This window comes from Peromyscus leucopus, chromosome 4 (genome assembly GCF_004664715.2).
Source record: "Peromyscus leucopus breed LL Stock chromosome 4, UCI_PerLeu_2.1, whole genome shotgun sequence".
Taxonomy (NCBI): domain Eukaryota; kingdom Metazoa; phylum Chordata; class Mammalia; order Rodentia; family Cricetidae; genus Peromyscus; species Peromyscus leucopus.
This window is the reverse complement of record NC_051066.1, coordinates 61,886,364-61,908,593: the sequence shown is the minus strand read 5'-3', so window position 1 is coordinate 61,908,593 and position 22,230 is coordinate 61,886,364. Positions and strand designations below refer to the sequence as shown.

Sequence of the window (22,230 nt, the reverse complement as noted above, 5' to 3'; positions counted from 1 at the left end):
ATAGATAGCAGTTGTGTAGTTTGGTTTGTTTGTGGGGCGGCGCCTAGTAGTGGGACCAGGACCTCTCCCTGGTACTTCAGCTGGTGCTTTGGAACCTATTCCCCATGCTGGGATGCCTTACTCAGCCTTGACGCAGGGGGAGGAGCTTGGTCCTGCCTCAATGTGATATGACATGCCTGTTGACTCCTAGCATCAACCCTCAGATCTTCCCATAAACACTTGACTGTGAAAAGTCCCTGTGGCCCTAGAGAGATGGCTCAGTAGTTAAGAGCACTGGCTCCACCCACATGGCAGATCACAGCTGCCTGTAACTTCAGTTCTAGGGGATCTGACACCCTCACACAGACATACATGCAGGCAAAACACCAATGCATGTGAAATAAAAACAAATGTTTAAAAGTTGAATAAGAGAAAAAAAATACTGATATTTTCAAAAAAAAAAGAAGAAAAAAGAAGAAGGAAGGGAGGGAGGGAGGGAGGGAGGGAGGGAGGGAGGGAGAGAGAGAGAGAGAGAGAGAGAAAGAAAGAAAGAAAGAAAGAAAGAGAGCCTTGCCATAAAGACAGGCTGCCCAGTTGCACAGACACCCAGGCACAGGCAGTATGAGCTGGGTGAGGGATGCTTTCTGGGGCTCCTTTCTTTGTATTGCTGTTAGCGTTCTTAGTAAATTCCCTTTCAAGTGATACACTGCTTCCAAAAATCTATCTTTAGACCTCACTAGTCTTTCTTCCTCTTCCAATAGTAGTCCCGAATGCTTGCTATAAAATATACAAAGACATGGACTTTTAGAAAGCAAAAGATTTTGGTAATCCTACCTCCAAAAGATGGCCACTGTCAGCAGTCCAGGGACTATCCTTCTAGACTTTCTTTTTAATGAGGCAGATCTCTCTTCCTGCATGGACCTTCTCCTATCCACACTTCTTTTAATCCCATTCTGTTATCTGCAGAAAATCTCTTTGCTTGTCCTTTTTGTCCCACATATGAGTTCCAAGATTAGCCTCACAATGGTTGGCAGGCATCAAAGGCGGTAAGGCTGAACTCACACAGGGAAGGAAGAGCAGAGTTTGGTAGTGAAAGCAGCAAAGTGCCCAGGCTCCCATTCAGCTGAAAGCATGCTGCTTCTCCACAGGAACCCCCATCTCTTCTCCTTTATCTAATTAAATGCACAATCCCCTGGGTATCAGCATTCATAATAAATGACCGTTTTTCATTCAATTTTATTGTCATTTAACCAAAAGCATGGTGGGAAGGATTCTTTCCTAGCGTTTTGTCAAACACAAGCACTGTCTGGAAAATTATGTTCTTCCTTTTAATTGCTGGTCACAGATATGTTTGTGAAAATTAAAATATCGAAAAAAATACCATTTAAGTAAACCAGAGAAAGTCTCAGCTTGTTTTCCAATTACTAAATTTAGGATGCTTCAAACCACCTAGTGGGTTGCTGTAAAAGTCTTCAGCATCTTCCAGATTCTTAGCAATCAGGCTTGGGGCAGCACCATCCGCACAGTGCATACAGGGTAGCCCTGTGTGCACAGTTTCCCTGTCCATAGCCTGGCACACCATCCATGGCTTTCATTAGGGCTTGGGGCAAATGATTCCCAAGTTGAATTTGGGCAGGAGGGAAGCATCTGGCTGAAAAGCACAGGATATCTGTGTTTGGATGTGTTGAGACAATCTACTGGATTTTTCACTCCCTCCCAGATGTTTACCATTATAGAAACACATGCAGCTATGTTCTCATGAAAACCAGGGAGATTTGATTATTGGAAAAACACAGGGAAATCCAAGCTCAAAGTTTAATTTCTTAACCTACACTTCCAGACTCTAGAGTTCTCTTTTGTCTGATAGCTATCCTTTTGAAGATTGATGGTGTGTGTGTGTGTGTGTGTGTGTGTGTGTGTGTGTGAGAGAGAGAGAGAGAGAGAGAGAGAGAGAGAGAGAGAGGTAGAGGGAGAGGGGGAGAGGGGAGGGGGAGAGAGGGAGGGGAGGGGGAGGGGAGAGGGGGAGAGGGAGGGGAGAAGGAGAGAGAGATGTAGAGGGTTTTTTATGTCCTTTGTCCAACTTATTTCTAGATATTTTTTAGACTACTATGAGTGGGAATGTTTCTACTTTTTCCTCAACATTTGTTTTTGTGTGTACAAAGGCTACTGACTGTTATAGGTTAATTTTCTATCTTGCCACTTTATTTAAAGTGTTAATTATTTTCTAGAAATTGAGAGGTATGGATTTCAGTATCAAGTATAAAACCTGCTCCTGCGGAACAATTGTAAAGGCAAATCAGAACATAAATGAGTTACTTCATAAGAGTTGTATCTAAGCCGGGCAGTGGTGGCGCACGCCTTTAATCCCAGCACTCGGGAGGCAGAGGCAGGTGGATCTCTGTGAGTTCGAGGCCAGCCTGGGCTACCAAGTGAGTTCCAGGAAAGGCGCAAAGCTACATAGAGAAACCCTGTCTGGAAAAAAAAAAAAAGAGTTGTATCTATATTGCAGATGTATTAAATATCTTTCCTGAAAGGTCAGTTTTTCAGTAGCCAAGGTCCATTGCTAGCTAAGATCACTGATGTATTTTCCCTCCCGGTAGCATGCATTGCACATTATGGCTCTATCAAAGCTAGCCAGAATGTAATAGCTTTCTCAATCTGTTTGAGAATTATTTTTCTATGTCTTTTAGCCAACATCTATGGTGGTCTTTAGCAACAGGATCTTACTATGTGGTTATTGAAGATAACCAGGAGTGATAGAAATAGTCTGTGATACGTTGGAAACCACTGGGGCCTCCTTGACCAATTAGTCATAGGGAGTATTCAGTTCTTTATACTGTGGTTTTCATTTAATTAACCCAAGTAACTGTGTGTAGCATTGTCCACCTATGCTGGGTAGTTTTATTCAAATACCTTGTTGAAATTAGCTTATCACCTAGTGTGTTTCTATAAGGCTTTTTCCAGAAATCCTTAGTTTTGATAAACCTAATCATTACCTATTCTTTTTTAACATTTCCTCAACCCCACATCCACTTAATTCTCTAACCCTCAGTAGTCCTTCATTCTTATTTCATTTCACGTATATGTGATTATCTCCCACTTCTTAAGTCGAGTTCTGAGATAATAGTCAATATGACTTGTTCTTATCTACTTACTCTGAATTAGCCTTCCCCTTTACATCTGCTTTCCCAACATTCTCACTCCCTTTCTGATTAAGCCTTTCTACCACCAGCAGTCTACTGCACTACTTCTGTTTTACCTATAATTTTCCATCACTCCCTTAACATGTCCCATCAAAGCCCCTTTCTAGTTTTCTGACTTCCATATCTGTTCTAGATTAAACACACAAAAGCTTTAAAGCCAGGCTTCATACATGACAGAAATAATGGACTTTGTCTTTTGGGACTTGAATTATCTCATTAAAAATAACACCAGTTCAACTTATTCAACTTTAAATTTTGTGGTTTTAGTCATTTCTTTTATTCCTTTTGATCATAATATAATTACATCATTTCACCCCTTCCTTTTCCTAGCTTTAAACTCTCCCATATACCATCCTTGCTCTTTTCAAATCCATGGCTTCTTTTTTCATTGATTACTCATAGATAGATAGATAGATAGATAGATAGATAGATAGATAGATAGATAAACTTAAATACATAAGTGCAACCTGTTCAGTCTGCATGCTACTTTCAAGACTGACCATTTGATATTAGATAACCAACTTGTGTGTTTTTCCCTTGGGACTACTATTTCTCCACTCTCAGCATTTCTTAGCTACCTGTAATTCTTTATGTAAGGTTGAGGCCTCATGATCTTCCACCTGCTCACCTTAGCATGTCTATTGTTGTCATCCTTGTTCAGTTCATATTTAGACAAGTTGATGAGACTTTGTGTCTGTAGCTTCTGATATTACTGGAAGAGACAGTCTCACAGCAAAGTCTCTTATCCTCTGGCTCTTACAATTCTTTATGCTTCTTTCTCAAGGATCCCTGAGCTTCTGGGTACAAGATTTGTGCCATTGATTCACCAGTTGGAGATGTATCAGGTGGAGACTGGACTTCACAACGCTGAATTTTGATGAGTTGTGGTTTTCTGTAATGGTCTCTGTCTCTTACAAATAGAAATTTCCTTGGTGAGGGGTGAGAACTATATCTGTGGTGTAAGGATAAACATTTAGAATGCAGTTATAGAATATACTGGTATAGGAAAATGCTGATTGTGTGTTCTCCTTAAAGACTCAAGACTTCACTAAGTTGGCAACTTTTCCAGTACCAGCCATAGTTTCCCTCTTATTGAGATGACTTTAAGCTCAATTCGAGAGCTGTTGGTTGCCGCAAAGTTATGCATGCCTTATTTGTATCCTTGGGTTATTGTGCTATGCTGCTTGTTGTTTTGGTTCACGTGCTTCAAAGCAGGATAGAACTACTGATGATTCCCACTTCTGGAAGCTTATATGACATCTTCTGGTACCATGAAAGCTAGTCTTCAGAGAAGAGGCTTTTGGATCAGATCTTGGTCCTTTTGTGTCCTGTGTCTGAAGTCCATGGTGTCTGCAGCTCCAGGGAGAGCATTGCCAGCCCAGATAGAAACATTTCTTTTAAACTATACATGAATATGTATTTACAGAGACAGACCTACATGTATTATAAGTGTTTCAGGAAGATATTCAATAGCAGAATTCCTTATAACTTTTTCAGACATCCCTACTAATATTTTACTCTCCTTCTTTCTTCTGTTTTTAATCTCCCTTTCCCTTCCCTAATAAAACTGCCACCTTTTGTCATCTTCCTCCTTCATATAGATCATTTGCACCCTTCTATTCCCCTCTCTATAGCTCCCCCACCATGCAACAGTCCCCTTTCACTTTCCAGTTTCTTCAGTTACTACTCAAATCTAAAGACCACATTTTGTTTTTGCTGATATTCTTTCTGTGTGTATCTCTCTTTCTCTCAGTCTCTCTCTGTCTCTCTCACTCTGTGTCTCTCTCCCTCTCTCAACTCTAAACACACATAATATGCTTCTTTATTCTGTTTTTTATGAATTAATTAAATTTAGAGAAAATTCATTGTGAAATATCACATTACTAATTTGAGATAACTTTTGCATATAGAGCATGGCATTTTCCACCATAAAAATCTTTAGTATAGACAATCAACCATATTAATTTGCAAGGAATTCCATAAGGAAAGACTACACACTAGGCAGACTAAACAAGCATTTATTTTTTTCAGAGTTCTGAAGACTTAAAGACCAAGTCCAAGGGGAAGGCAGAGCTGGTTTCTCCTGAGGGCTCCCTGCCTGCCTTGAAGATGTCTCCTCTATTCTATGTTCACAAGAATCTCTCTGTTTACTCATGTCTCTTTGTATATCAGATCTTTGAGTGAGAGTCCACTCACTATCTCCTTTTATCTTAACCACCACTCTACAGGCCCTATCTCAGAATAACTTACAATCTGAGGCACTGAAAGTCAAGGCTTCAAAATATTAACTAGGGTAGACATGAGTCACTTTCTAAAACTAGAGAGGGATGGTAGTCTGTACACAAAGAAAAGACTATGACAATGAAAAATACTGGAACAACAATATAGTCTAGAAAACTCTGAGTAGTATAATTTGGAAAAGTTCTATCATCAGATATTTTATGCTTATATTGTGACTTAGTTGCATATGCTCAACTCTGAACAAAGCCCTACTCCTTTGATTATACCCTAATTGATATATTATCCCCAAATTCTAAGTGAACTCTAATTGTGTCTTTGGAGAATCAAGTATATATTTCTGGTTACTATGTAGAAGTAATCTGTTTCTGGTTCCTATGTAGAAGTAATTGCCCTCAATGGGCAATTGAGGAAATAAATATATTAGGTCAAAGAAAGATACACCAAAAGACCAGAAGAAAGAAAAATTGTGTCACTTCCAAGAACTGACATTGGAGACAAAGGGTAAGTAGCTGGAATGAGAGACAACTAAGTAGTTTTCTCATTCTGGGACCTCAGCTACAATAAACAGGAGAATATTATATAGAGTCTGGCTTAGCCACCCAAAGGTCACTGCTATGCTAAATATGAATACAGATTACACACACATACACACACAGAGACATGCAAGCATGCACATTTTACTTAATATTCTATTTGTTCTTACACAATTAGAATACATATTTAATATCTGACCAGAAGCAGCATTTATTTAATTAAGCAGTTAAACATTAGATTGTGTGAGTTGCTTTCAGCTGCATTGTTTGCAATACTCTATGCATTTCAATCTGTGGCATGTGTTTCTTCTCCTTCTTAGAACTGATTTTCAGATGCCAGAGAGATATACTTCAACAGTTTGTTTTCTTTCTCCATTGAAGCAACTTAGAACATGGCAGACACACGGGAAATACATTTCTATAAAGCCATTCTGCCTGTGTGATGTATCATGACTAGTTCTGACATTTTCTGTGGGTTGTATTTTTATAACCATGTCTAATCAGCAATTTATCTCAAATTCAGAATGGATTTGATATTCTGGGAATGAGTTTTCACTTAGTCTTCCTTCTTGCTGTAATAAAGTATGCCACTCTTGAGGACAGATTTTTGTTGTCAGACATTTAATGGTAATACTCCTTTGAATTTTGGATCTAAATATTTCAAGTCTGTTAGAAATATGTAATCATTTAGGAAATACAAGTTCAAGAAATATGATTATGTATTTATTTATTTACCCCCATAGAATGTTCTCAATACCACAATATAGCAGTAATTAGCAGAGAAATATTTTTGCTCCATGGAAGTTGCATTTTAGTGGAGAGAAACAGACAGTGAATTGATTAGAAACTGATAGGCATTGGAATATAATATTTCAACACAGTGATAACAGAGCAGGAGCTCAGTAGAGTCATAAGGGTGACGACTATTGATAGGAGGTAGGAAGGCTATTTTTTAAGTGATTAATGATGGACCATAGTCAGAAAAAGACATTTTGAAGGCATTCAAAGAGATTGGTATATTAACCATGAAAATGACCATCAATTAGTATAACAGGGACAGGGAATACACTGTTAAAAATTCTTTGAAAATGCACATGAATGTCATGTTTGAGAAAGGGAAAGAAAAAGGTTGAGGCAGAATTGGAGGTTATGGAAAGTGTTAGAAGATAAAGTCCTATAATTAGGAAATTGCCAGAACAGCAAATCCATGGTACGGGAGCAAGACAAAGACAACCAGGCACTGTGGAACATCTACGCCATGTTATGGATAAATCAAGTGTGAATATCAAATATGTTTGCTTCCTAAATAAGAAAGGACCAGTGACAGAGATGTTCTCAAGGTAAGGTACAGCCTGCTTTCAGACCCTCAAGGATGAAATTAAAGTGCTTGCACCCTATGTGCTAATGGAATGATGCAGGGTATAGCAGTAGTGAGAGACGTAGACTGGCTTTACATCTTTAAGATGCACTGGCCACGGTGCAGCCATTAAATTCTATGCTTAGTAAAAACTACCAAGTGCCTTGCCTCCTTAGCATGAAGAGGACAAATAAAACCAAAGGTCTTGAGTGCATCCTTCTAGTGACAATAGTGACTGGCTTTGCCCAAAGATGAGTGTCTTGAACATTGAAATCCATCAGCAACATCTGTTAGTTTCTAGACTACCACTCAGCATTAACAGCTAAAGATAAAATCCTCTCTTAAGTGTGGTTCTGAATTTGGCTGTGTTTTAGAGAATTCTTGGAATTTTTGTGAGAGCAGCTTTCTAACTTCTTGGTTCATAGTTCCTCAATGTATTACAAGCAAATAATAAAATAAAAAGTTCTTCCTGGGGTTTAGTATCTACTATATAAGGAAATGCCTGACAAATGCTTCTGAATCTCACATCAACTGAAATAAAGTGAATAGTAAGTGGTTTTGGTTTATAAAAGGATTATAACTTTACAATATCCATGGAGGAAATTTACAGGAACATGGGTGAAATAAATAATCATTACAAGACACATTAGAATCTTTGAGAGCATGACTTCCTTCCCTCCCTCCTTCCCACCTCCCTAGTCCATTTTGCCCTTCCATTCTTCTTCCCCCTTTCTTCCTTCTTCCCTCCCTTCCTTCCTTTTCCTTCTTTCCTTTCTTCCTTCTTTGCATCTCCCCATATTGCCATCCTTCTTCCTATCCTGCTTTCTGGCCTGCCTGTCTTCCTGCCTTCCTTTGTTAATTCCTTTCCCATATTTCAGATTCAAATTAATTTTTACTGACACCCCCAAAAAACTCAATAAAAACTGAGAAAAATTTATGTAGCACTGATATTTAAATAGAGTGTAGAATATTATAATTGGATTAAATATAACAATGCCATATCCTCAAGCAATTCATGTTTTCTTTTATTTTTATTTTATTTAGATTTCTTTTACGTGTGTGTGTGTGTGTGTGTGTGTGTGTGTGTGTGTGTGTGTGTGTAAAATGTTGAGGTCAAAGGACAACTTTGAGAAGAATCATGTCTCTCCACAGGAGGACCATATGGGTCCTGAGGATCAAACTCAGGTTATCAATCTTGGCTGCAAGATCCTTCACCTAATGAGCCATCTCACTATCCCCATTAATTACTCTTTGATGGGAGAATGTTCAAAATATTTTTTACAATGTTTGAAATAGTTATTACAGATGTCTATAATCTATGACACAGTAGCATACTGAAATTTTTTTATGTTTCTAAGTCTCAGCTAGTTCCTCAGCACACACTCTTGGGTAAGCTGATTTAAGGCTTAAAATATCTGTTTTGTTGATTACTTAGCTGTGTGACTGGTCACTTACATTCTACAGTTAAGTTTTATCAATTACATCACAAAATATGAAATGCCACTTGACCTATGCAAAGTTGATGAGAATTAAGTAAATTAAATTAATCATAAAGTTCAATGTAGAACCTGCTATAAGATCCATATGTGTGTCTTCTTTCAGATTGTTACACAGCAGAAGGGATAATGTATATGAATTTTTAATTCTTGACACATAAATTATCAATTAATTATGGAAGAACACTAAATGTGTGTGTGTGTATGTGAATTTTCTGTTGGAGATACTATGAAAGCTTAAGATTAATCTGAATTTAGATCCCCTTGTCTCAGTCATCTGTGTATAGGTATGTGGCATCATATCCAGCTCACCATACTTCAGTTTTTATGAGTGGTGACTACTGACCAAACTTTCTTCTGGACATTTTCATGTTTATATTATCAGAAAGGATGCCAGTTGTTTATTGAACATTCTATAAGCTATTTCTCTTATCTATTTCATGCCCTGTATTAAAGCTGCTATATAGATTCCCTAATTTTAAAGTCATTCATACTACAATTGCAATGATCTTTTAATGTCACTGACTAAAGTTCTATAATTCAACATGGTAAATAAAATCTATTAGGCTTCCTAGTAATTTCTGAACTACCTAATATGTTTGCTATCATGACTCAATGTTTATTGATGACCAGGTTCTCCTCTGTGGACATGGAGGTGGACAATCGAACCATCCTGACTGAATTCATCCTGGTGGGCTTCTCAGCAAACCCTCGCTGGCAGCTGATTCTATTTGGAATATTTCTAACCATCTACTTGTTGACACTGTCAGGGAACATGATGCTAGTTGTCTTAATCCGTATTGATTCTAGACTACATACACCTATGTACTTTTTCATCGGCAATCTGTCATTTTTGGATTTCTGGTATACTTCTGTATATACCCCAAAGATATTGGCCACTTGTGTCTCCGAAGACAAACGAATTTCCTTGGCTGGCTGTGGGGCTCAACTATTCTTTTCCTGTGTTGTAGCCTACACTGAGTGCTACCTGCTGGCAGCCATGGCCTATGACAGACATTCAGCAATTTGTAGCCCATTGCTTTATTCAAGCATCATGTCCACTTCTCTCTGTACTGGGCTGGTGGCTGGCTGTTACATAGGAGGGTTTTTGAATGCCATAGCCCATACTGCTAACACCTTCCGGCTAACTTTCTGTGGTAAAAATATTATTGATCATTTTTTCTGTGATGCACCACCATTGGTAAAAATGTCCTGTACAGATACCCGTGTCTATGAAAAGGTCCTTCTGGGTGTGGTGGGCTTCACTGTGCTCTCCAGCATTCTTGCCATCCTCATTTCCTATTTCAACATCCTCCTGGCTATCTTAAGGATCAGCTCAGCCTCAGGAAGACGCAAGGCATTCTCCACCTGTGCCTCTCACCTGGTCTCTGTCATGCTATTCTATGGCTCCTTGCTCTTCATGTATTCAAGGCCTAGTTCAACCTACTCTCTGGAAAAGGACAAAGTGGCCGCCCTTTTCTACACTGTAGTCAACCCATTGCTCAACCCTCTCATCTACAGCCTGAGAAACAAAGATGTCAAAGATGCCTTCAGGAAAGCAATACAGACAATACGACCACATGCATGAAGATTATCCTTTTGTTAAGACCTGCTGATATATTCTTGAAGTAGCCCAGTTTTGCTGTGCTCACAATTTATGCATTTCACTTAAATTCAACAAGTGATCCTCTAGATAATGAAATGTTGAGCAAATGACTTATTTATTATTATTTTCATACTATGTGTGTAATATGATTCATTTAAATACTTATAGTTTATAATACTTGAGAATTTAATGCTCTTCAATATTACATTTTGTCTCTTAATTTTTCATAAAATTCATTTTATTGGTTAATTCTGAAATTATTTAAGAGAAAAGAAATTACAGTTTCAAAGGATACAGTCTAATTTTAAATTTGTCAAGCCATTGTTGCTCCCTGAGAAGAAGATTCAGACTGCTGAGATTCTTGGGTATGTAGGCATGACTACAGGATTTTCCTTTAGTACAGTGCTACCTCCAATAAATTACTTAAAGATGTATAAATGGAGTGTGTAGAAGCACTCTTTGTAAACTACATATCTTTTATATCAATGTAGTATTAGACAAAGAATTTAAGAGTTGTGAAGATTATGAGATGCAGCTAAAAATAGCAATAAAACTCTTTATAAATCTATGGAAAAATATGAGTCCTTCTGGGTGTGTATTTCCCTAATTAGTGTATAGTCTCCTAGGTAGAGTAGGTACTTGACAAGATCCTCTCTCAGGTCACATACAAAAATAGCTCAATTGGAGGGAACAATTTACATCTTTAAGATTAAAAAAAAAAAAGTTCATTCAGCTTGTATCTGCCCAGATCCAGCAGTTGCCTGTTTGTCTCTTAGGGACAAGCTAGGGAATTCTCAGCACATTTCCAGCCCTAACAAAGCTGTTTATGTTGCTTCAGGAAACCCTGGAGGATCAAATAGTTGGTACCACTGGCTCTGAGCCAACTGCTTTACACCTTCATATGAACTCAGCGTCTTAAACCTCTAGTGGATGGATACCACAGGGTAAAAAAGCTGCTGCTTTAGTGTCCTTTAAGGACTTGCTATAATCCCCTCCATATCTAAGTTCCATTAATAAATGCAGTGGATCGATCAACATGTTATCTAGTGATTTACTTTCTTGGAATCCCAACAGATAGTGTTTTAGGATAGTGTGGGACAATACCTTGAAATAAATCCTCTGCTACCTCTTCAGGCCAATTCTACCTATGTGTTCAGATAAATAAAACAATGCTCTAGACACAACACTAGTATTAATCTAACAGCCAATTTAAAAAACTATACTTCAAAATTTAGTGCATGGCAGGTTTAGTTATTAATTAAGTTTCTAGAGCAGAGATTAAAAAAGGGGTTTCTCTATCAGAGATTAAATTTTATTATTACAATTGATAAAATGAGCACATTTATATATTCAGTAAAATTTAAATATAGCCAATAGTGGCAGACACTACAGCAGGTGAACTAGCTCAAAGTTTCCCATCTTTCCTTTTATCTGTAGTATTTCTTTCATACATAATTGTCATCTTCCTTCCCTAAAACCAATTTTGACATTATATATTTTTTGTTCAATGAGGAATCCCTACCAGTATCCAACTATTAGAAAATGCAGATTGTTGTACATATACTAATAATTCATAATGTTTTTCCTTTACATATCTACAATACCCATTGTGCAAGGACAAGAATAGGATAAGTACTAGAAGGGAGAATAAATTAGACATCAATCCAAAAATCAAGTAATATAGGTTTTCTTATTTCACATCCAAATTAAGTTTTGTGTTTGAAAATTGCATTAATAATATAAATTGATAGTCAATAGTTGACTGAAATTCAATTACTCAACAACTAATACAAAGTTAATGAGAGAAAAGTACCTTATGTATAATTATATATATATGAAGACATAACAATAAAATCCATAATATTATAAAAGATAAAATTGTGACACTACTAAAGAAAACATCTACACTAATGAAACATTTTCTGTTGAGTTTCAAATAATGGAAACTTTATCTCTATATTCTCAGTTCCTTTACCATGCCCCAAGGAGTTTGTTGTCACTTAGTCCTGGTTTGCAAAGCATGTGTTAACTGAGACTTCAGAATGAGCTAACCTGAGAGCTTTCTCAGTGCTTCCTTCACATCTTTATTCCTCAGACTATAGATCATGGGTCAACATGAGAAATAAAACATATAAAAGGTAGACATTTTGTCCCTCTCCAGGGGGTGGCTAGAACTTGTGCAAGAGTAGATGTAGAGAATGGAACCATAGAACAAAGTCACAGAGATAAGATGTGAGAAGTATGTTGAGAAGGCTTTGAGGTGGTTGAGTGAATTGGATCTTCAGAATGGCAACAATAATGAAGAGATAGGAGACCAAGATGAGCAGGGTGAGAGTAATGGCATTTGCTGTGGGAATGTTGCTCTGTATGCTGTGAATATGTGTTGCTCAATAAATAAAATGCTGATGGCCAGTAGCCAGGCAGGAAGTATAGGTGGTCAAGCAGATGAAGAGAATCTGGGAAGAGGAAGGGCCGAGTCAGGAGTTGCCAGCCAGACACAGAGGAAGCAAGATTACAAAGTAGAACTGAGAAAAGGTACCAAGCCACATGGCTAAACATAGATAAGAATTATGGGTTAATTTAAACGTAAGAGCTAGTCAGTAATAAGCCTGAGCTAATGGCCGAGCAGTTATAATTAATATAAACCCCTGTGTGTTTACTTGAGGGATGTGAGTGGGAGAGATTTGTCCTTACTGCCAGCCAGCTAGGACACAGAGAAACTTCCAATTACATTTGGCTGCCCAGTGTGGAGCAAGAGTTTCCACCTAAAACCTGAGAAAGCTTTAAAAAAATTCTAAAACAAAACTAAAAACAGCTTCCTAGTTGTGTCTCTCATGCAAGCCATGAGCTACGGTATGGCAGGTTTGCATGTGACCTTGACCTGCAGCATGATGGATTCCTGACACAGTATACAGAGGTGTTTCCAAGCCATGCAGTATGCTGCATGGTAGATTTAGCTTTTGTTAGTACAGACAAAAAATGGTTTCTGGGCTACATGCTGCTTTGATGGAGGCATGGACCCACTGTCTCCCAGAGCATGGCTCCGGGAGCTAGAGGTAAATTACCTCCACCATGTTGAAAAGCTGAAATGGGCAGAGTCAGCAGCCAAGGCTGCTTTTTTAGTTCCAAACATGCAGTTTAGCAATTTAAATTTTCTCTTGGTCAGAAAAGGATTATAGATTCAGAATAAGGCAGATTCAGATGGAATAAATCTCTAAATGGTTTACAGTGTAAAAATGTACACAGGCTTGGAAGAGAGAGAAAAAGGAATGTATGCAGTTATATAAAGAGATAGTTTTAAAAAATAAAGTATTTACAGAGACAATAAAAATAATATAAAAAATAAGCTACATAAAGATGGAAATCACACATAGAGTCTGGATTATATTGTCTTTGGGATTTTTAACTGCAGAAAGACATTTGATTGTAAAGGCTGCTGAGTTAAGTCAATACATATACATTTTAAAGTTATCTTGACTTTGTGTCGAAGGATACATTGGTTTGGAAAAGAGGTTCTGCTTTTGTTTCAACAAAAGATGAGAACCTGTGGATTGCTTCTAGGCTAATATGATTTGATCAGCCAAGACTCCCTGAAAGCTTTCCAATGACACTCTAGTCCAGATGATCCAACATCCAGATTAGCTTCAAGGCAACTGACTCAGACAATGCAACCTCACAGACTACTTCAGTCAGGACTTGATCATAATTCTTAATTTTCTCAGGATTCCCATAAGATTGCCAGTGCTCTTAATCACCAGGAAGTAGTATGAGAAGCTATGCCCTAATTGCCAAAATATTGTCTATAAATGTTTATTTTTATTTAAAGAGGGTTGATTATAAATGCAATCTCTTTCTAAAGAAGATTATATAGATATGATAGGATAAATGGTAGATTATTGAATCTACTTTTAAAGAACAACTTGTTTTTACATTGCTATGGATTTTAGTTTATTGATACAAATTTAAAGTTAAATTTGTTATACTGTATGTATATTGCTATTCTTGTTTAAAGTATTTTGTTTGTACAACTCATTTAAAATTGTAGTGTATAGTTGAGAAATACAGATTAATAACTAGTCATCTATGATAATCAAACTTATAGTCATATTAGTTAAGTTTTTTTAGGTACACATAGATATATTTCAATTAGGTAGGTAATCATCAAACACTTCAAAGACATACAGAATATGGCATTTAAAAATGTTTTAAGAACTTATACTTTTCTGAACAATGAGACACGTCTGCTCCTGGCAGCACCAATTACTTCAAAGAGGAAGATGGGCATTGAAAACAATCCACATGGAGTTTATCTTCTTGGCAAAAAAATAGCCATTTGGGCAAGAAACTGCTCTTGCCTGGACTGTTGATAATATGTTATATAAAGTGGACAAGCAGGACCTATAAGAAGGTAACCACTGAATTTTGCAAGGCAAAATGGTTCTTCAGGTACATGCTTTGTAGAGGAGACTCCCAAATATTCCACGGGACACAGGGAAAAGGAACTAAAAACCTCTAGGACTGTTGGCTGAAGATGGATGCCACAACATTGCAGAGGAACTTTGGGTAACTGTCCAGGTAGCCAGCTGTCTCTGTCATTTCCAGAATTTTGGAAGTTGCTTATAATGCATTTCCTGTTTACTTAGGTAATATTATATCCTTCTGGGGTCTTTGATATAGTTGAAGACTAGATACTTATAATTTTCATTGGTTATGATAAAAGATAAATTAGATATGAAACTTTAGACTCACAAATATAGGATAGATGATAAAATGATGTCTTTAATTTTGCCAAATACAAAGACTAGATATTGTAACTGTAATTCTTGCTTAATAACTGTTCTGTTATATGTAATTTTACTATGTTAAAGTTATAACCTTCCTTTTAGATTAGATAGAAAAGGGCAAGTGCTGTGGGATGTCATTATGTATGCTGTGAATATGTGTTGCTCTGATTGGTTGATAAATAAAATGCTGATTGGACAGTAGCCAGGCAGGAAGTATAGGTGGGGCAAGCAGACAAGGAGAATTCTGAGAAGAGGAAGTAATTAGTCAGGCATCACCAGCCAGATACAGAGGAAGTGAGATGACAAGGCAGAACTGAGAAAAGGTATCAAGCCACATGGCTAAACATAGATAAGAATTATGGGTTAATTTAAATGTAAGAGCTAGTCAGTAAAAAGCCTGAGCTAATGGCTGAGAAGTTATAATTAATATAAGCCTCTGAGTGTTTACTTGGGGGACACAAATAGGAGAGGTTTGTCCTCACTGCTAGCCGGCTGGGATGCAGAGAAACTTCCAACTACAGGCATTGAAGGCCTGTAGAAGTATATCATAGACTGGTAACTCTCCCTGACATCACACGCCATCTTCACCAGAGGTGGGACATCACAGAAACGCTCACCAATGACATTGTCTCCAAAAACTCTAATGTAAAGTATTGCTGGTTAATTTTACTACATTGATAAATCCTCATGTATGAGAATATATAACCAAACAGGTGAACAGCCTCCTTAATAAGACCTGTGCATAAAGCGAGAGTCACATGGCCACATAGTGATCATTAACTGTCACCTAGAAGGTAGTACCAATCCAGCAGAAAAGAAGAGCTGAGACAAATATCCAGCAAAGGAACCACTTTTGTCTTCAGAGAGGCAGGTCACTAGAATCTTTGAAGTATAGACCCAGAAAAGACAGGTTGGATAAGATCCAAGAGTTTCACCACACTGAGCTGGGCACAGCATGTGTGACTTGGATTTGGCCTTAGAATTGTGGAGAATAAATGTAACCTGGAGTCTCGGGAGCTTTCCAGACTAAACAGGTTCAAATTTTATTCTAAGGACTGTAAGAATTCTAAGTAGTTTGTATCATTTAGTCCTGGCTTGCAAAGCATGTATCAAGACCTGAGGGTTTTGAGTAACAACATTTCTGATCTGTTTGATGATGTAAAATCACTTTGGAGATCCATGAGGAAAGCACATGTCGGAGAACAAAATAAGGTGGTGGCATCAGCTAAAGGAAGAGGTGATGGTTCCTCTCTTTCAACCTGTGAAGAGGTCACAAGTGTTCCTACTCTCCAAACACAAAAATGTGCTTCCTTCTTGGTGTGAATCATGTAATCACTCACAAAGTAACACCCATATTGCTCTTCCCAGAGTCTCTGAATTGACTTCTAACATTCAAATGCATTAGTGATTCTAACATATTCTATTGCATTTGTTTACCAAGGCATGGTTTTGCTCAGTAAAATAAATCCTTTTCATGCTGAGAAATGACATGATACAAACTTTAAATGCACTGATTGCTAAGTTATTACAAAGTCAAAGAAAATTAGAACACATTATTTTCTACCCATCTGTTTTTTTTTAAAATATCCATCATCCAACATCTGACTGTCCCCTCAGCCCTCTCAGTCTCTAGTAATCATTGCTATACATTTAAATCAATTTTTCAATATTGTCTTTATTTTAAAATTTTATCTATAGAAAGTGCATATATTACATGTTGGCAATAAGAGTTTTATTTTAGACACTTCAACTTGATTCAGTCTCCAATATTATTTTTTCAAAAACAGTAATTCTGCTACATACTATAGATCTTTTTTACATCAAGATGACTCTAGTTAATAATATTTATCTATGTGAAATTGTCTAAGAGAGTAGATCTCATGTGTTGTCATCACAGAGGATAAATATGTTAATTAGATTGAAGATTTTCACAATTTATACATATACCAAAATATCATATTGTATATAAATATTACCATTTTGTGTGAGCGTGGTGGGGATTGAGTCTGGGACTACACATGTAGTCTAGCAATGAGCTATCCCCATCTCCACCTATGCCACTTTTATTTATGATCTAGAGCCTAAAAAATCTAGTAATAAAAATTTGTTAACATTTTCCTCATAGACCTCCACTCTTGGGATTCTGATTCCTGAGGGAGTTGATACCAATTTATTCCAAATCTTTAGAAAACACTTCTCTGCATCCTGTGCAGAATTAAATCAGCTTATTAATGTTTCAAGGTGCTATGACATAGTATTTATACTTCTGGATAACCAGGAAAGCTGAAGACAGCAGGTATATATTTTCAGGGTAAGTCATTCTCATGTAAAGAACCATAAATTTGATACTTCACTGTTGCATGGGTGGTTTGTGGCAAATTTCTTCTGAAATATGAATTAATTGATAGATAAATACCTTCAGAGGCCAAGTAACTAAAATGAATTCAGTGACCTGGGAAAGTACCATTTGTAAGTTAACCATGAAAAATCAATTAGGCATTAGTTGACTATTTCACCCATGTCTTTTGCTTTAAATGGCTTAACTTGAATGTACATGATAGTGTGATCTCTGTTGAGGTAGGGGTGTGGGGGTTGGCATAAGGATAGTACAATATGAAGAAAGATTTATTGGTTAATCGTATATTAGAGTTGAGAAGTCTTATTTTTAGTGAGAACTAATTTATTCACCCATTCACAGCTCCTTTAATTATAATTAGAAAAAAAACACACATCTGAATCAGTTCATTTAAATCTCAGGCAGCTAGTGTCCAAGGTAGCAAACATAAAGTCTAATAAATTTTATACAACTAGACTATCATTTCACACAGCATTTCACTTTGAACAGAGAGTTTAAAAGTATACTAATTATCATATAAAATTGTATGCATTTTAATATCTTTGTTTAACGGGGCAATTATATGGGACACAATTTTGCGCATTCTTGTTTGCCTCACATTTTTTTCTATAACTTTAGTAGTGGCATATAAAATGCTTTATTTATAACCTCTTGATTTAATAATGAAAAAATATAAATAACCAGAAGTGAGTTTCTATATCTGGAAAGTATAAAAATTTTGACATATTTTTTAATACTAAGAGTTTTTCTGACCAACCTTAGTCATATTCATCCAAGTGTTTTCTCACCTCCCATTGTCTTTGAAACTGGAAAGACTTTTCTCATTAATTGCTTTCTGTAAATAAAAACCCTTCCCACTTTTCCTGCCAGAGAGAAAGTCAGTAGATACATGTCGATAGTTTCAGGCAATACATCCTGAAGTCATAGCACATCCTGAGGTTATTTTTCTACAATTTTTGAAATACCTATGATCATTTCAACTGCATGTCTCTCTTCCCTAGTCTTACTGCTCTGATCTTTCTTCTCCTGCTCCTCCATGTGATTTCATCTTCCCTAAATAAGTGCTTAAGTTAGAAAAAAATCACAGATGCTCAGAAAACAAGGGGATATAGTTATACCCTTGGTAATCTTTCTCTGATTTTTATCAGTGGTAAATATTATGTAACTGTGGTTGGTGTCATGATCACTAATGATGTGGAAACAGCATGTCTGAATCATTCTTGATCGTTTTATCTATCACAAGGGTGGAATTGTTCAAAAACCCCACAGCCAAAAATGTTCTATCCCTACATAGACAAATGTGGGACATTTCCTGTATAGTCACAATATCACTGGCAAACACTCAGGTGTTGCCTATCCATATAATTTTGCCCCTAGGAGAATGCTATCTCACTGAACTCATAAACTATAAGATATTTTAGGTCAGACCTGGCTTCTTCCAACTCAGTGAAATGCTATTGATATCTGTTTGTGTTGTTGACTGTATCATACTTGAATATTTCACTAACTTACTGGAATTTTGGCCATTTCAAATTCTTGGCCACTATAAATGAAGCTTCTATGGACAATTACATATAGTTTATTGTGTGAATATAGATTATTTTTCTGGGATGAATATGAAGTGTCTGCTTTTATTCTCAAATCATTTATTGTTCTCTCCAAAGATCCTGTCAACAATCAGTATTTAAAATTGAACACTTCTTTGGGATCCACAGAATATATGAGGAATTGTGGCTGTGATATTTAGGATTTAGATGGGTCAGTAAATGTGTGAAAGAAAGTGTACTCTGTAGATGTGTGAGTCCTATTCCAAAGATGCAGTTTCTTTTCTTAGTATACCATTCTATATCTTAGACATTGTAAATTATATCTTAGATAGCATGGAGACTTAGTTCTGTAAGGTGTAAGTGTGTAGGGATGGAGATTATACACATAACACTTGCCTGCCCTTGAGTTGGTTAAGATAATCTAAATTCACTTATTCATCCAATTACTTTTTCTCATGCAATGTTTCCTAAAATATCCTTGTTTCATAAACAGGTCTTTTGAGACAGATAAACCAAGCTTGAAGGTAGGAAACATCTGTGACATAATCTCCAAAGTTCACATTGTAGGTATAAAATTCTCATTCATTAAAAAAAAATAATGAGGAAATCAAAGACCTAATGAGGTTTGTTACTGACTCAGAGGTGCCCAAACTCTGGAGAAGGAACCTCTAATGACTAGCAGGAACACGAAGAGCAAAACTCAAGTTAACAAAAATTGAACTTTAATTGTGAATTTACTGCAGAGAAAGAAATTCTGTCACTGTCATAACAGACTGATGCAGAGGAATGAAGCACAGAAATCAAACTGTAGTGACTGAGTTCTTCTTCATGGGATTAACCAGCTCCTTCCAGCTCCAAATTGTCCTCTTCCTGATATTTCTCTGTGTTTATCTTTTAACTCTTCTGGGGAACCTGGGAATGATCATTCTCATTCGCCTGGACACTCGACTCCACATCCCCATGTACTTCTTGCTCAGCCACTTGTCCTTTGTGGATGCCTGCTCTTCTTCAGTCGTCAGTCCTAAGATGTTGTCTGACATCTTTGTGGAGAAAAAAGTCATCTCCTTCCTTGGTTGTGCTATCCAGCTTTGTTTATTCAGCCAGTTTGTGGTGACAGAATGCTTTCTCCTGGCTTCCATGGCATATGATAGGTATGTCGCTGTCTGTAAGCCTTTGCTCTACACACTCATTATGTCCCAGCAGGTTTGTGTGCAGCTAGTAACAGGGCCTTATGGCATAGCCCTTATAAGCACCATGGTACATACCACTTTTACCTTTATCCTGCCCTACTGTGGTCCAAATCTCATCAATCACTTTTTCTGTGACCTTCTTCCTGTTTTCTCACTGGCATGTGCAGATACTCAGGTGAATAAACTTTTGCTTTACATCTTGGCTGGTATCCTGGGTGTATTCAGTGGTACAATCATCTTGGTGTCCTACATTTACATTGGCATCGCTATCCTGAAAATCCACTCTGCTGATGGGAGGCGTAAAGCCTTCTCCACCTGTTCTTCACACCTGACAGCTGTCTCTATCCTTTATGGGACTCTCTTCTTTATCTACGTATGTCCAAGCACCAGCTTCACTCTGGATATCAATAAAGTTGTGTCATTATTTTATACCACCATTATCCCCATGTTGAACCCATTCATCTATAGCCTGAGAAATAAGGAAGTCAAAGATGCATTCATCAGGACATTTGAAAAGCAATTTTGCTACAATTTGCAAGATAAAATATTTTAGATATAAGCATTATTAGATATCCTATTTCAGTTTTTTTCTTTTAACCACAAGAAGTTTATACCTTTAAACTGACTGGAATATAGGATGTACAACTTTAGCAAAATTATGAAGCCTTGTGACTAAAAATAACAGACTCTGTTAAGCTAAAGAACAATAAAACTTAGTAAGCAACGAATTTCATAATACCTCAGCTGTGCTTTACAGGAGGCCAAGTCCCTTATAATAGGATATTTCATAATTTGTTGTGGTTTTAGTAAGAATGGCCCCCACAGACCCATGTGTTTGAATGCTTGGCCCATAGGGAATAGCACTATCAGGAATTGTGGCCTTGTTAGTGTAGGTGTAGCCTTATTGGAGAAAATGTGTCATTGTGGAGGTGGACTTTGAGGTCTCATTTGCTCAAGCAAGGCCTAATGTAGCAGTCTCATTCTGCTGCCTGTGGATCAAGATGGGGAAATCTCCGCTCCTTCTCCAGAACCATGTCTGTCTGCATGCTTCCATGCTTCTTATCATGATGATAATGTACTAAACCTATGAAACTGTAAGCCAGCTCCAATTAAATGTTTTCCTTAATAAGAGTTGCCATGGTTATGGTGTCTCTTCACAGAACTAAAACATAATGTTGAATCTGTTCAAATAAATAGTTATAAGTATATGATCAGGTAGTAAGCAATCACACCCCTTTTTACAAGTATTTTTATATTTGGAGTAGATATTTTACAAAGAAGTTGTATACACACTGCAGTCTCTATTTAAACTATACTAGTAGCTTTGGAGGATTATGCCAATATACCTTTGTATTTATACACCTAAGACAAAAAATGTGTAGACTTTTAATACAATGATAACTAATATTTTGTCTTTCAATACAATGGTAAAAATTATTTTGCTTTTGCATATATTCTAATTTGTTTATAATAATGATTTTGACTTCTATGAAACAATAATGATCACTATATTTTGAGCTTATAATTACATCATTTCTCCTTTTCCTTTCTTCCCTCCATGTACCCCCTCCTTGCTCTCTCTCCGATTCAGGACCTTTTATTTCTTTAATTGTTGTTACATACATAAGTACAACATTCTCAGTCGGCATAATGTTGCTTGTATATGAATGTATGTTTTCAGTCTGACTGTTGGTATTAGATAACTAGCTGTTGTGCTATTCCCTGGGGAAGACTATTTGTCCAACTCTTAGAAGTCCTTGGTTACCTACAGTTCTTTGTTAGGGGAGAGGCCTTGTGAGTTTCCCCACAGCCACATTGTTACTTCTTTGAAAAACTTGCATTTTTGCTGTATTTGATCATATATGCTTCCTACGAAGACTGCCTGACAATCCTGTTCACCTTGACTGAACTTTGGACTGATTTAGCATGGAATGTAAG

At 37.0% G+C, this 22,230-nt stretch overlaps 2 protein-coding genes across 2 annotated transcripts; both read left to right on the top strand.

Annotated features, from left to right (window-relative positions):
• The first annotated feature begins 5,898 nt into the window (after positions 1-5,898).
• On the top strand, positions 5,899-10,397 carry LOC114710153 (olfactory receptor 9G4). The gene is made up of 2 exons (XM_028894243.1): positions 5,899-5,924; positions 9,443-10,397. Exon 2 carries the CDS (start codon positions 9,459-9,461, stop codon positions 10,395-10,397), a length of 939 nt encoding a protein of 312 aa, XP_028750076.1. The 5' UTR covers positions 5,899-5,924; positions 9,443-9,458.
• Positions 10,398-19,871: 9,474 nt separating this feature from the next.
• LOC114710137 (olfactory receptor 1002) lies at positions 19,872-20,911 on the top strand. The gene has a single exon (XM_028894225.1). The coding sequence runs from the start codon at positions 19,889-19,891 to the stop codon at positions 20,843-20,845; it is 957 nt and encodes a 318-aa protein (XP_028750058.1). The 5' UTR covers positions 19,872-19,888; the 3' UTR covers positions 20,846-20,911.
• Positions 20,912-22,230: the final 1,319 nt, after the last annotated feature.

Excerpts from the sequence above, each read along its gene's own strand:
- LOC114710153 (XM_028894243.1), top strand. The coding sequence starts at position 9,459 with ATGGAGGTGGACAATCGAACCATCCTGACTGAATTCATCCTGGTGGGC.
- LOC114710137 (XM_028894225.1), top strand. The coding sequence starts at position 19,889 with ATGAAGCACAGAAATCAAACTGTAGTGACTGAGTTCTTCTTCATGGGA.